The 16538-nt window shown below is 41.4% G+C and overlaps 1 protein-coding gene across 1 annotated transcript; it reads right to left on the bottom strand.

Moving 5' to 3' along the window:
• Positions 1-4431: 4431 nt before the first annotated feature.
• On the bottom strand, positions 4432-15013 carry opn7a (opsin 7, group member a; the record flags this gene model as incomplete). Its single annotated transcript, XM_080860150.1, is given in 7 exon segments — positions 4432-4560; positions 4563-4730; positions 5124-5456; positions 7192-7544; positions 7999-8126; positions 9036-9198; positions 14926-15013. Coding segments are annotated over 7 exon segments (1362 nt in total).
• Positions 15014-16538: the final 1525 nt, after the last annotated feature.

Here is a 16538-nt window from a genome sequence, read left to right as displayed (position 1 = left end):
CTGTGCCCTCTTGACTATTGCTGAGATGTTGGCAGCCCAGGAGAGGGAATTACATTGTTACACAGGCATTGCTTAAAAATGGAAAGGTCATCCTTTTTAATAGTAACTATAATGTTGCTGTGAGTAGCCTAGACTACTTACAAATGATACTTGAAAGGAGCATGTTTTTTTTTTTTTTAAACTGATGACCTGTAATCATAGTGTAGTAAGTTTCTGTTCTTTCCAAAACTCTGCCTGTCCAAAGGTGTGTCATAAGCCGCACTTCCACCTGTCTTGCAGATGGTAGAATCAAATAGCTGCCTCTAGATGGCAGTATCACATAACAGACTTCCATTATTACGCCTGCTTTTATTTTAAAAGTTTACATTCATCAATGTCTTCTTGCGTAGCATTGACAGACGTAAATCAATTGATTAATTGGTATCTACTGAGGACTCCTTATTTAAAATTAAAAAAAACATGCTGTCCTTGAGGACCTGTCCTCAGTCCACGTTCCCATAGCCTACTCCAATTATATGGATGTATGAATGCAGCTTTTTTGCTTCACGAACAAATACTGTCTACGCCACGACGACATAGTTACCATAGGTATGACTACGCTATGCAAGTACACGCACTGCTGTTTAAAAATCGGCCAATACTGTAAGTGGCACATTTGCATTGCAAAGCGTTGAGATCACAACACCGTCCATTGAACGACGAAGTTGATTAATATCAAGGCCAACCAACATAAACCCTACGCCTTCCCTCCCATGCTACAAACTGGAACCGGGTCAATCGATGAAAAACACACAAGTGATGAAGTCGCTAATAAATACTGCCCCGGTGGCCGCAGTCAGACAGATCCCTCTCGCTTCCATTAGCGGATTAAGTTGTTCGTTTAGGTCCGGACAGAGATGGGGCTGCTGCCGTGTGAGCCTCGGTTGAATGAAGGTTAATGGAAAGTAGAAGTTTGATGTCACCTAGGAACAGGCTCGGATTGGCAATTTAGCAAATGCCCTATGGGCCCCAAGGCCACCAGCAATGTGGGTCAGGCGGGAAATATTCAAATCAAGACCGAAGGACGCTATTATGAAGATAGCAATCCAAAATGCAAATGAATAATGGTCCCAAAGAGAGAAAATGTGGAGCGGAAAAGGTCGGAGAAAGAGAAAAAAACCTCGACGCTAATGATGCAAAATGTTTTAAATTAACACATTAATTAAAAAATAACGTTGCCAATGCCACTGCCAGTCAAAATTAAGCGCACCGTGAGTAAAGAGTTTGGAGGCAGGCTGAACTAGTGGAGATCAGGTGCAAGAATGGGAGGCTGCTGCTGAGGGTCATCGTGCGTATTATTGTGCGCACCCAAAATTAAATTAGTTTGTCCAAACCATATCACAAAATATGTAAAGAAAGCGCGTCAATGCCAGAATAACATGATTCATGGTTCTAAAACAACAGCAGCGCTGCCAATTTGATATTGCTCAGCCTACCTACAGTATGTTACAGACTGATATTGTGGTGCGTCAGCCTTATGTTGGGGAAACAGGGTCAGTCCAGACTAAAATTGCCAGGGCTAAAATTAGTTTCCAGTCCGACTCTTCTTAGAGGGATATCGATCCATTTACAGACACCAGATTAAAGAGAGGTAGGTAAAAATGCATTTATTATGTTTATTGACACATTCAAGGACATTAGTGGAAATTAAATCTAGCGTAGATTTAGCCAACGATAGACTTCGTAGGCTACCACGCAATACGAGTAGAAAGGCTGAAGTCATGACATGTCCCCCAAGATCTCTCTCTCTCTCACACTCACAAACGCATACATAAATGAGCGACTCCTCACTGCCAATAGTTTCCAAGATTTTTAGAATATCGCACATTGTGGACGTGGACTCGACCTCATTATCCCCCTGACACCGTCATCATTATCATTGTGCCACTTAACCTAAAAGTTACACCCAGGGAAGATATTGACACATACTTAACGTTTTCTCTTTTACCGTCATCCCTGTGGAGATTAGAAGCCATTGACGACTTGTGATGTCCCCCTCAGTGACAGCCCCACCCCATCCATCCCGCACGTGAGGATGACTCACCGGTCTTCTCCCGGAGAACGGAAATTGTGAGAAAGGACGTCACGAGCACGTGTTCGTGTAGTTAGTTGTGGATGCGCTCCGGAAAACCCCGTCATACACACATTGAAATGTATAGCCCACATCTTAGATGATTCAGCGAATGGCCCCAACGGCTAGATGTGAATGAGGAATCTTGATGGTAATGTGAAAACAAAGTACTGGATGGCGTGTTCTTGTCTTTGCGATGGCTATAGTAGCCTAAGCCTATGTGTTCTTGTGAAAGTGAATGCACTACGTTTAGCGATATGGGCGAGCCTCTGCCTGTGAGATAAAGAGTGTGCGTATGTGCAGAGTTTGTGAGAGATAATCTGTATGAATGCGTGGGTGTGATACGAACAGGGTGTTGTGTGTTTGCTGTCTGCTTCCGGAGAGATAAATTTAGTTTCACGTGAGGCTGGGGAGGGTAGGAGCTGTTCTATAAATAAGATGCTTCCCTCCCTCTCTTAATCTAGCCACCCCCTCCAACACCCACACACACTCTATCTCTTTATACCACCACCCCCTTTTTTGACTTTCCATTAATTTCCTGATCTCCTATTCATTCATCACTTTTAATTTCATCAGCAGACAGACACGCACACACAGTGGGCTTCTTGAGGATTTATAATGATTTCCTTTTGACAGGACAGGGGTGCTTAATGAGTTTATGTGTTAGAGACAGAAGGGGGTGGGGGCAGAGACATTCTTTCATCCACATCAGCTCACTCTGAATTGACGACTAAATCTTCTGAGTTGGTTGTGGTCATAGGCACATATGCCGTCCAGACATTCATGTTGGTGTCTGTGCATTGAGGCACCTGTTTAAAGACCAATGTTGTTCATGTGGATGAGTGTTTGTAAAAATGGATGTCTGTGTGTGACCATCTGACACCTACACGGCACGTGCCCATGTGCCGCTTGGCGGGATTTTCTCTTTTCTTTTGTTTGAAGTTCAGTTGTGAATGAATCCCGCCCTTTTTTCTTTCCTCCTCAGCTCTCCTCAGTTCCATTTTGTATGTCATTATTTCCTTGATTTTTCTGCTCCTCAAAGGAACTCCTCCAGCCTTCTCTTTCTTTCCTTCCTCCATCATTCTCTCTCTCTTTCTGTCTTATTTATTTGTGGCTCTCCCTCTCCCACCTCAGACTGAATCCTCTCAGTTGAACCACAGAAACAGCCCTGTTACCATGGAGACAGCACCTTAAGTGCTGACAGTCTTACTAATGCACACTGTTGTGACTTCATGTCCATTGACACACTGGCACAAACACACAGGCACACAAACCCAGCCACATTTGTGTTAAAAACAGTGCAACTGATGTATGTACAAAAGGTTTAACTTGGAGGTTACCAATAGACCATTAGATCTCTGCAGTTAGTAAGTGGGGTGTAGATGTACATTCGCACACACTTCAACCCAGAAACAGTTTAATTGATTCATCAGTGCAGCAGCATGACTACACATTTTATAAAGAAAACCCAACATTTCTTTCAGTACACACCGTAAAAGCCCTATGAGTACATAGCTTACTTATTTATCTTTATCTTTCGCCCAAATCTGTCAACATTTGTCCTTTTGATGTCTTTTTTCCTCCTTGTCACATTTTTGTCTGCCCTCCTTCTGGTGACTTCCCAGAGTGAGAGATTGGAGGTGAGAATGAGAAGTAATGTTAATCATAAGTTTGGTTATAAGGATGGGTTTGGCACGTGGCACTGTTTTTTCGCTCGGAGAGTAATATTTTGAATTTCCATCCCAAATCCGCTCTTGAACTACTGTGTGACGAAAGCAGAGGAAAGATAGTTCTTTCTTTCTTGGTCCTGTTTGTCTAGGTAATTTACGAGGTAAAGAAGACATTGTAATACAAAAATTAAGAAAAGCATAGTAGGTAAACACCTAACTTTACAAAATCAAAAGTAACTAGTTTTGTCTTTAGGTCACACTGTAATGTGTTTACTTTAACCATATGTATTTTCATTGTTATTTGTTCTTTCGTGCTAGGGTAGAGTAACAAAACATCTGCAAAAAAATGAATACCAATGTAGACAGATACAAAACAGGAGTATTCATTGACAATATAAATAAAAATAGCTGCCTTCTGTGTGGACTCTCCCTAGTAGAAATTCTCCCATACGCTACACACATTTCACTGACACACACTGACAAAGGAGGGTTTAAGCTTTTGTTGCCATGCTTACTCCAGCATAATCTACACATACAAATACTCAGATACACACCCAATCAAAAAACACATGCTGGCACACACACACACACACACACACACACACACACATGGACATAAACAATAAAAAACACACACACACACACACACACTCAGGAGGATGACTGCAGTGTCTCCACTGTGATCTCCAGGCTGTCGATATTCACGCTCTTTTCCCCTCTCACGACCACACACACCGGTTGCTGGGGATCTCTCCAAGAGTGAGTGTGCTTGTGTGTGTGTGTGAGTGTGTGGCGTGCAAGTGTTCACGCAGAGGCGGCACTGCGTGTGTGTGCACGGGCTCCAGAGAGAGCTGCACGGTGTTGACACCTGTCTGGCAACCGCGGGGGTAGTGCCTGAAGTGCTCAAATGGGTCTTGGCAGTGCTCACACACACACTGCTCCACACCACTCTGTCGGGAAGAGGAAGATGGGGAATGGTGCAGGAGAAGATAGGAGGTGAATGGAAGGGGGTAGAAGATGAAGAGGAGGAGGGAACGTAAAGAAGATACAGAGGATAACAATGGAGCAAGAGAGGGGGAAGGAAAGATGGGTGTGGGTGGGAAAAGTGAGGTGAGAGGAGGGGAGAAACAGTGGAAATGGAGGATTGGAGTCAAGAGGAGAAAGAGAGGATAAACAGCTTGAAAAAAGGCATGAGAAAATGCATTCAAAAGCAGTTGACCACAGTGATCCAAGCATCTTTAACTATCAACTGACACACTGTGTTGTTCTGCCTTTAAGGGAAAACAGAATCTCTCTCTCTCTCTCTCTCTCACTCACTCTCTCTCTCTCTCTCTCTGGCTTACCATTGGTTGCCCCAAGCCAGCGGCAGATTCAGCCCTTTGATGCAGTGAGTGCAGGACGCGAACACAGATGGAGCACGGGTGTGGGAACCCTGACTTTGAGCAGCAGCGCACGCACACACAGGCCTGCAGCAGGAAGTGGAGGTCACTGCGGAAGTTGGGTTTCAGCAGCAGGTAGACCAGAGGGTTGTAGAGGGGAGACGACTTGGCAAAGAGGGCTGGGATGGCGAAGGCCAGTGGGGGAATGTCCTCGAAGTGGCCAAACGCCGCCCACATGGACACCACTGCATACGGACTCCACGCAATCAGAAAGCCGATACAGACGGCCACACTCAGCTAGGGGGAGGGACAGATAAAAAACGTTTTGTGTGTGTGTGTAAACAAGGGTCTTAAATCGCACCTCAACGGTATATGAGTAGAATGAATGTGAGGAATATTCACATAGCTGTGTGCGTTTGTGTTTCCCCACTTTGGTAACACTGAAGATGTCTTTTTCCACGCCATTACATCACCTTGATTTGATTGACCTTCAGTTCATGAGAAATATGTGTGCTGTGTGTATGTGTTCAAGTGTGCACAAGTCTCCATGCGTTTTAACTTGTTGTAACTGTGTAGAATAGACCTGGGCATTGTACGTGATTCTGACCAGCCCGCGAAAGATTACATGATAATTAGAAAATACTTTTTTTGTTTTGCACAGTTCTGAAAACATTAAATATTTAATATAGGCCAGAGGTACCCAACCCGTCGATCATGATCGACATGTCAAACTCGGACACTTTCCCTGTCAATCACCAAAAAATAAAAAATAAATCATTTTCGTTTTCGAAACTGTTTTCTTTCGGACTTCGGAAGACCATAGTCAGAAAATATCTCTGAACACAGCTGAAGTGTTCTCAGGAGGATTCTTAAATTGAACTTGAAATTGAATAATGCGCCAGATTTCTAGAGACTTCCAGGCGAAAAACACATAGTTAACAGCCCTGTATCCAGGTTTGCCCAAACAGTAGATGCTGCGTGTGCTTTCTATTACTGTGTATGCATGGCAAGTGTGAGAGCGCGAAGTTGCGTAGTGGCCACGAGCGGTATTACAGACAGATAGAGATTTTAAATTGGATATGAAGATGAAATCTGACACATAGTTTCAGCGTTAAACTAATAAAATAATTGTGTCTGTGGTTCTATATGGGCTGTGGAAATAATTTAGAAAAATTATAGTTTGAGATGGATTGATAATTGATATAATTGAGAACCCCTGGTTAAATGTGTTCTTGGTCACATCAATTTTAAAGCTGGACCAAAGTGTTTGATTTAATTAAATTACAACTAGGCCTAATACAAAGATAAGCTGTAAGTGCAGTTTGGAGTCTGGACGGTCTTTTTCTCTCAACGGCTCAATAGGTAGATCTTGCCTTCACCAAGGCAAAGGTTGGTGATCTTGGGCCTAAAACGTTTGGGGACCACTGATATAGATAGACATATAAAGCCAACAAAACTGGGACACTTTTCTTTACACAGTTACACAGTTCAGTGACTTGTTGTCTTGTTTATTTTGGCTACAAAGATGATGTGATGTCTTTAGAAAGCTAAGAAAATCCTTGTTTCAATAGTATATGAAACTCAAAATGCCCTTTGTTATTAATGTGACTGAAAATTAGTCAAATGTTTCACATTTTGTTTATCATTTTGGAAATTCAATTTTAATAAATGATATTTTTGAAAGCTAATGTCACATTTGAATTGCCAAATAATAACATACACTCTTACCAGCGGTCAAAACAATGCCATTTACTGCTTTTTATATAGAAATAAAATGTATATTATGCATAATTGAGTTCGGCATTTTGGCCCGGCCCTCCAAAATATTTTCAGTTGCTCATTTGGCCCCCTGGAAAAAATAATTGCCCACCCCTGGTGTAGAAGATATGATTCATATGTTTACATCCCTGTAGTGGGCTCACCTTGAATATATGGATCTTCACATTGCCCATGAGCATCTGCATGTGCTCACTTCCTCTATGTCTAGATAGAGTATATCGTTCCTATGCTTACAACCGTGTGTTTGGCTCACCTTGACTATAACGATCTGGATGTTGCCCATGCGTGTTTGGGTGTGCAGGTGGACGCGCCTGTGCGAGTGCTGCCGCAGGGCCTGGCGCGAGTGGCGCATGGTGAGCAGGATGTGCGTGTAGGAGGAGCTGATTAGGGCGCAGGGCAGCACGTAGCAGCACAGGAACAGGGCAACCGTGTAGGAGCGCGCCAGGGGCTCGTGGCTGGAGCGGCCCCAGTCGATGCAGCAGGCCGTGCCGTAGGGCTCCGGGCCGAAGCTTCCCCAGCCGGCCAGCGGCGAACAGGCAAAGAGCAGCGCGTAGCCCCACGCGCACACAACCAGGGCGCTGCCATGACGATGGGTGAAGCAGTTCCCTGAGGAGAGGCAAGGTGGGTAGGTGTGAGTGAGTGAGTGTTTGTGTGTGTGTGTGAGAGAGTGTTTGTTTGTGTGTAGGTGTGTGTGTGTGTGAGAGTGTGTGTGTGGGGGGGGTTGTAAACACAGGAGAGAAGCTCCCAATGACATTCAGTTACATTCACACACGCACACAATAAAATGTATGCATGCATACACACACACAAATATAATGAAGTGGGAAAATGAGAGGAAGCATATATAAAAATAGGAAACCCACAAATGATAAACTCTGTTACATAGGTTCAGGGTTAATGTAATGAGTATGGACTGTTTTGTCAGTGTCTCCTGGTATGTGTTTGTCTGTTTAGGTGTTGGGATGCAACAGTGCGCTTCAGTGATTGTGAAATCATGTCTAGCATGTGTGCCGTAGTTCATGTATACATGCCAGAAGAGATCATGAGAAGGTTTCCGCACCGTAAACAGGGTAGCAGACCTTCAGGCAGCAGACGGTGCTGAGAATAGTTAGAGTTGTGAGACTGCAGATTCCAAAGAGTACACCGCAGAACGCATAGAATAGACACACATCTCTTCCAAACAACCACCTACAGAGACCCCCAACAATGGAGAAAGACAGATACTGTCAGAGGAAAGAATATTGAAGACATTGTAAAGGGGTGGAGTGAGTGCACTGGATATGTAAAGGATGCCACATGAGCTGAGAGGGAAGGGAATATAAACTCACCGATCAGACACGTGAAATATGTGTATGTTATACCAAATTGGGGTATTAAAAGTGTGTCTCACTCACCTGTAGGACATAGACAATACTTTAAATCTAATCTGTAAGAGTGTGGGAGAAGTGTACATAATAGGGAGGGGGGAGGGGTAGGTTGACCTCAGGTCTCCTCTTACCTCTTGTACATTACTTGCTTACTAACATGCTGTGTTGGGAGATGGATATAATGTATTGATGCTGTATTGGGTAATGGGTAATGTATTGATTCCAAATCAGCAGACAAATGGATAGGAAAAGGTCTAAGCCATCAGGTGCCCAGTTTAGGAAACACAAAGTAAGTGGAGAAACATGCAAAAGACAAAGGTATTCAGCTATGTCATCTCTTTATGTGTGTAATATTATGCATGTAATGAAATAGTCTAGTAACTAGTATAACAAGTATGTTTGTGGGCTGTTGCATGGATGGCTATGCTATTACACATAGGGCAACAATATTCTGATAACATAACACTGGATTTAATTTCACACAGTTTCATCACGATGTGCGAAGTGTGTAGCCCGCAGCAAAAAATGATATCTATTATTCTTTGTTACTTCTGTTATATATGTCTTGTTTCTGTATATATTTTAGTGTTTGTTTATTTATGTTTGTGTGTGAGTGTGTGTGTGTGTGTGTGTGTGTGTGTGAGTGTGTGTGTGTGTGTGTGTGTGTGTGTGTGTGTGTGTGTGTGTGTGTGTGTGTGTGTGTGTGTGAGAGTATGTGTGTGTGACTGACCTGTGATAGAAGCTGGAGGTGGCAGCCATGGGGTAGAGGCTGAGTGTCATGCCCAGGTCACTGAGGGCCAGGTTAACGATGAAGAGCTCAGCTGGTTTCAACAGGTGCCTCTTCCGATAGGAGATGTACAACAAGACACTGTTCCCACATAGGGAACATACTCCTGAAACACAGACACAGACACACACACACACACACACAGAGAGAGAGAGCAAGAGAGAGAGAGAGAGAGAGAGAGAGAGAGAGAGGAAAGAGAGAGAGGGGGAGAGTGAAAAGATGCTGCTGTGTGAATATCAAGACAAGATACCCTTACAGAATTGTAAAGACCGATGTAATGATTTGAATGGATCTAGTCTTAACAGACCCAAATTCAAATGTACCCCCAGAAACACATTACCACTCAGTTCCATACACATGTATGACTACTCCCATGGCATTGTCTCTGTGAAAAGGATTGACATGAATTTAATGTGTAGATATAAAAGAATGAGATGCAAATGGAATTGTATACTCTCTCCATAACACAGAAACACAATGTTAAGGTTTCAAATGGCACTGATCTCGACATACCTACATTGACTTATTCACACAGACATTAACATCCAATTACACAGAGGTGTATGACAACTTTTTTGACATTGTCACTGTGAAGAGAAAGGACTCAAATTAACTAAATATGGTTAAGCTGTTCCGTGGTTTCCACAAGGACTTTCAAATGTATGGAGTTAGATTTGTCTCAAAAATAATTTACGAATATGCCTTGAGTTGCACACGTGTTTTGCAATCCACAAATACAAATTTCCGATTTGTAACTTGTGTATTGGTTTAAACAAATATATGTGTATTTGTAAATATATAATTTTACATTTGTGAAACAAAAAGCCATTTGTGAAACTGAAAATTCTGTTTGTGAATCGTGTCTAAGCATGCCTCAGCATTTGTGGATCAATGTGACGGGCCGAGCCTCGGTTGCCGTCAAAAATGTGGGTTTGGCCCAAAAGCTCAGAGACAAGAGTGAGGGTTTAACAATATATGTTTATTGATACTTAACTTTCCTGGATAATTGCTAAGCCTCTGAATATGGCAGAGGACAAACAGCAACAGCCTCCAGATACACAGTGTGACATGCTAGGCCTCTATCTGCAGAGGACAATATTCAGCAGTCTAAAAACATAACAGAACCTGCTAAGCCTCTATATTGGGTAGAGGACGACAATCAGCAGTTCAATTCGGTCAACATAGGAACACATACCTGACAAGATTAGACTCCCTCAACTAGACAGAACACTGAACATATATACATGGCGGCCAGCACCATTTCCACACCCCAGGGTAGACACAAAACCAAACAATACAACAATGACAAAACAGAGCCTGAGACACAAACATAATATTGTCATGATCCTCAATCAAATAAATTACTTTGACATAAATAAATGATGTGTCCAAGGTTTGTTAAAATCCACTTTATCCAAGTTGGATGGCCCAGACCATTTTTGGTGTCCCCCCTGCCAGTCTGGGCAATTAGCAGTTTCACAGAGGAAGGCTCCAATTGCAATCAGTGGTATGAGTGTTTGTGTGTGCGTGTGTGTGCAAACCATGACTGTTGGGTGCACTAGTGGTTAAACAGTGGGAATCCGTATGCATTTAATGTGCGGTCGCACCACGACCGTCACAATCAACAATCACACGTTCGTATTTTTGAGACAATCGTTCCGCAATTTTGAGACATTCTTTCCACTAACTTGTAACTCGTAAGCTTGTGATTCACAAGCACCATCCAGCAGATGGCGCTGTTGTTCACTGATATAGCTTTACCTCGCCTTAAGACGGGCCATCATTTCTACGATAAAACTTTCACTGATATATCTTTAGCTCAACTCAAGTGGGCCATCATTTCTGCGATAAAACTTTGGAAACCATGGCCGGACAAGCAGAGCAGCCACCTTCCTTTGTGAGTATGAAGAATTTTCCAACAAATTTTCCTTGTCCTTTATTAAGATACATCTAGTATAATTTTTAATCAATCAATCTTACATATTTCAGTAGAGGTGGTGTCTAGATTACGACTGGTAACTTGTTTGGATTTCAACTGAAACGTGTTTTCCGTTTTTTTTTATATGTTAAAAATCAGTTATCCTGGTTGACACAGAAAATTAATATTAAGTAACATGTACCCCGAAAGCTGTCAATAGGTCTGGGGCTTTAATAGGTGTCGTTATGATGGTTACCTGAGGAATCGGGGCTAACGTTAGTGTGACTCCCTCCCAAGGACAGTCAGACATCAAACAAGAGCAATCCGAGATTTCTGACCTCCAGCAAGGGTTGACGTTGATAGTAAAGCAAGATCTAAAATGTTCATCTGAACAATAGCCCAAAGTCTACATTCATTGTAAATTTCATTAAAATCCGGTCATTGGTTTTCGAGAAATGTCACTTTAGGTGTGAAAACAAAGATCCGGATCCAGAATCCAGAATTTTAATAGGGATGTCCCAGGACCAAGATCCACCTCTTGTGAAAATTTCAGAAAAGATCCGCTAAGTAGTTTCTGAGAAATCTTGTCCACAGACAGACAAACAGAATTAACTGAATGTGAACACAAGGTGGCTGAAAATAAAACGAAAACTTTAAAACTACAGACTAGCAACATACACCATCCATAAATGTTATCAAATACACACCCATCCAACTAACACCATGTCGTTACTTCTAAGCAGCGATCTTCTTTCTTCGTCCGTCTTAAGGCGAGGTAAAGATACATCAGTGAACAACAGCGCCATATGCTGGATGGTGCTCGTGAATCACGAGCTTACGAGTTACCAGTTAGTGGAAAGAATGTCTCAAAATTGCGGAACGATTGCCTCAAAAATACGAACGTGTGATTGTTGATCCACAAATGCTGAGACATGCTTAGACACGATTCACAAACAGAATTTTCAGTATCACAAATGGCTTTTTTTCACAAACAGAATTTTCAGTTTCACAAATGGATTTTTGTTTCACAAAAGTAAAATTATATATTTACAAATACACATATATTTGTAAAAACCAATACACAAGTTACAAATCGGAAATTTGTATTTGTGGATTGCAAAACACGTGTGCAACTCAAGGCATATTCGTAAATTATTTTTGAGACAAATCTAACTCCATACAAATGACTCTCAAATTTGAAGGAGAAAATGTCTTTTTTTTTTCTAGGTGCTTACCGGTCAACTATACTCTACTGACTGAGTTGAAGTACACTGTAAACCCAAACAGTTCTACTAACTTAACATTTAACATTATGTATTCAGTACTTAAAACCTGGTATTTAGTTGACCCAACTTTAAATGTATACGTTTTCTGAGCAAGTGAAGACGTTTTAATTGTATTGGAATGTATTTGTTTGAGTAAACATTGCCTGACAACTCATATTTGTTAAGTATCTGACGTCATCAACGTCGTTGAGTACACCATTGCAGAGATCTTGTGATGAGAGACGGAGACAGCAGACTTAAGGTAGAGGAATCGTTTAGTAATCGAGAGGTTGGAAGGTTGCTAGTTTGATTCCCCACTCCTCCTTACTTAGGGCCTGATTTACTAATATGCGAGCGCTGCTTAATCTGCGTTCGCAAATTAACGCACTGTGTTTTTGCGCATTTTACTTGGTATTTATCAAACCAGATCTGCGCTGGGCAAACTGTGCTTACTCCGCCCTATATAGGGCCTGATTTACTAACATTGCGACCGCTGCTTAAACTGCGTTCGCACATTAACGCACAGTGTTTTTCCGCATTTTCCGTGGTATTTATTTAGGAAGAGAAAATGAAGCTTCCGCGAAGTGGAGATAGATATATTGGTTCACGTTCGCTCAATCACTGAACCTGATTCAATGTGTGCGCTGTATATATATTGTTGTTCTGCCCGCCATCACCTACAGCAAGATTTTTTAAAGAACACGATTATAAAGAATATGCTATTGGTGGCATTAATGCATAAACTGTCTATTATAACAATATAGATGTGTACATGGCGAGATTCATAATTTCTACAAGGGACATGGGTTCAGTACAATATATATGGACGTGGGTGCAATCAATGGTTCATATTACGTTTGGAAAGTTTGCGATTTCAAAAAAAGTCCTGTTTGATGTCTATAATTTCAGCTGTGGCAGTGGGGAAATGTATTGACCAGTGCGCCATAGCAATGCTTCGAGTACCTGTGTGAATATTTGTGAAGGCTGAGATATATCAACTGCTGATACTATAACTGTTTGAAATGATCCGGTGCCAATATTTGCAATGTTTACCAACTGATTGAATGGAATGTGATCTCCGGTTGGAGGGTTAGATGTCGTCTCTGATCTGGTTCAGTAATTGAAGTATTGCGTGGCTGGTTAACCTGTACCGTCTAATGATTTGTGGTTAATTTAACTGAAAATGTGTTATACGAGTTGAAAAAAATATTTCTGTGCGCTGTCTCAGTCTTCTTTCTTCGCCTTTCTCTTATCACTGCTGCCATATCAACGTTTTCAAACTCAATGAAAATGCGCTTCCTGGTTAAGACGAGCTTTTATGAGGCGGAGAATTAGCGCGCAAATCGGAGATGTGCGCTTGCCAGGCAGTTTAGTAAATACCCCGCAATACATCATTAGGCGCACTTATCTTCGCTCCTCCCAAATATTTGCGCATGTTTCCACCCACCTTTTTGTGTCCTCCCCGTCAACACCCACAAAGCGTTAATATGCGCTTCGCTCCCTTAGTAAATACCGTTTTATGTTTACGACCGCTATTTTACGCCAGAAATGGGCGCAATCCTGTAAGTAAATCAGGCCCTAAGTGTATAAGTGTGAACCCCTAAACTGCTCCTGATCTATAAATGCAAAATTCCTTGTAAATCGCGTCTGCTAAATCACAGATGTAAATGTACATCTGGCAACACTGGGAAGGCTGTCGACCAATGACAGTTCTCCCTACAGTAAGAGCTTGAGTTGCGCAAGAAGTTGGTACATAAGGGAGATACCCTTTCAAAAACTTGTAAGAGTGTAATAATTAGTTTGTGAAAGACCCAGAGAAACACAAATATCGGACGAGGCAAAATCCTGAATGGTTTTGAATGAATAATATGCGTTCAGAGAACTTAAAAATTAAGAAAATGATAACAGTGTAGCGGATGTATAATTTTTAAGGTAAGTTTACCTAAAAAATATATATATATATTTACTCAAATTGTATTATGTAATCGCTTACATCAAAAGTTTTAAGTACTCTGAACTTGTTCAGGTTTACAGTGTTTGAGGCGCTAACATTGTCATGTGCTGCCAGAAAACAAATGCTGATGTACTACAGCAAGTCTTATTATTCATAATGTTTGTGTGTGTGAGTGAGAGAGGGAGAGAGTTAGAGAGCATTTGTATTGTTTCACATTTTTAAAAACTCTAATTACGGCATAATTATTGCTGTGGGGTCACCTCCATTCTTCTGCACAAGTACCACTCAAGTGGCGTTTCCAGGTCCTTGGAGTTGCCAGATCCTCAGAGATGAAGTGTGTGCAGTTATTGGAATCTCCCCAGTTCCTCAAAGAGAGTGCTTTGATTCTACACAGCAATAAACCTCTGGAACCCTCCAACATGCATGGATAGACATTATGAAATTAACTGTTATAAATTATTATAAATGATATGATATTTCACAACTGGACACGACTGGTTTAGATATGGTTATGGTTATTAAATATCATGACTGATCCGGTAGTGGTATGATTATGGCAGAGTGTGGCTATAAAAGATGAATTGTGATTATGATATACGGTTATGATTATGCTGGGTAAGGTTACAATTCTGACAGGTCAGACAGAGATTGATTTTGGAAGGTCATTAAAGCCTTGAAGAGCCTAAGCATCCTTACCAAATATGGAGTAGATGATTCCCACAGAGAGGTCTGCTGCCGGTGGGATGTTAGAGTGAAAGGAAGCATTTTCAGCCAACAGTCCCATCTTCAAAAGAACACAAACGCACACACTTAATTACAGATGTATGGTGTACGCAATAGAAAAAGGCTGTAGAGAAACAGAGAGGTTGAGGAGGAAGGACATATAGAAAACTGGGTAACACTTTCTATGAAGCCCAGCGTTATAAGGGCCTTAATAATGACTTATAATGAAGCTATAAGTCATTGTAGCAATCGCTATAACTATGTATAATGTCTTCATGATGACTCATAACCACCTTTATGATACATTATATCAGTTCATTTTTCAAAAAAAAAAAAAAAAAAAAAAAACCTTCATCAATAACTGCCTTAGACAAATACTCTGTATCCACTGGCCCGACACCATCAGTAACAAAGATCTGTGGCAAAAAAACAACCAGCGACCTGCTGAGGAAGAGATCATCAAAATACGTTGGAGATGGATAGGACATACTCTCCGCAAACCCGCCTCAAATGTAACAAGGCAATCATTGAAGTGGAACCCCCAAGGAAAAAGGAAGAGAGGACGACCAAGAAGTTCCTGGCGCAGAGAGGTGGAGGCAGACACCAAGCGGATGGGCTACACGTGGGGACAGCTGGAGAAGTTATCGCAGGACCGGGATGCTTGGAGAACCCTTGTTGACGGCCTAAGCCCCAGTAGGGGTAAAAGGCGATGATATCAGTTCATTATAAATGGTTATAATTAAAGACGGAATAATGCATTATAAATATGTGATTGTCAGTCTATCTGTAGGCTATCACTTTCTATGAAGCCTGCCTTTATAAGGTCCTATAGGGACATTAATGATGACGTTAAATAGTAGCCATAAGTCATTGTGCACTCTTTATAACTATGTATAGCATCTCCACAATGACTCAAAACCACCGCTCTGATACACTATGTCAGTTAATTATAAATGGTTATAATCTAAGATAGAATGATGCAGTATAAATATGTGATCATAAGTTTGTGTGTGTCGTCATGAATCCTATGAAGCCTGCATAAATGAGGGCCTATAAGAACATTCATAATGCCTTCAAAAAGTAGCTAAGTCATTGTAGCATTCATTATAACTATGTACGTGGGTCTTCACGGCACATCGTAACCACCTCTGTGATATATAATGCATATTCATTGATGGTTTATTAGTATGGTGACTAGGCTGCTATACAGACATAGAATATTATAAACTGCCATATGATTCTAAAAGTGTACTTTGTCAGCTTTAAGTAAAGTGACAAAAAGGTAGTGTTGTTATGAACAGATATAAGATTCTATAAATGGACTTTGTCAGCTTTAAGTAAAGTGACAAAAGGGTAGTGTTGTTATGAACAGATATAAGATTATTATAAGATAAGACATTATGAACTTGTTCAAACAAATGAGTGCTCTGACAGTAAATACAACACGATACAGATGAAAACCCTTTTATTTGTAATTACAGCACTTGCTGAACATAGCCCAGAGCATTGATAGCAGCAAACTTGCTGTAGACAAGTTATTCATTATGTGAGGCATGAAATGTTGTAATGCACAGCCACAACGGCCA

Source organism: Sprattus sprattus, assembly GCF_963457725.1.
Source record: "Sprattus sprattus genome assembly, chromosome: 2".
Taxonomy (NCBI): domain Eukaryota; kingdom Metazoa; phylum Chordata; class Actinopteri; order Clupeiformes; family Clupeidae; genus Sprattus; species Sprattus sprattus.
This window is presented reverse-complemented; position numbering and strand designations above follow the sequence as displayed.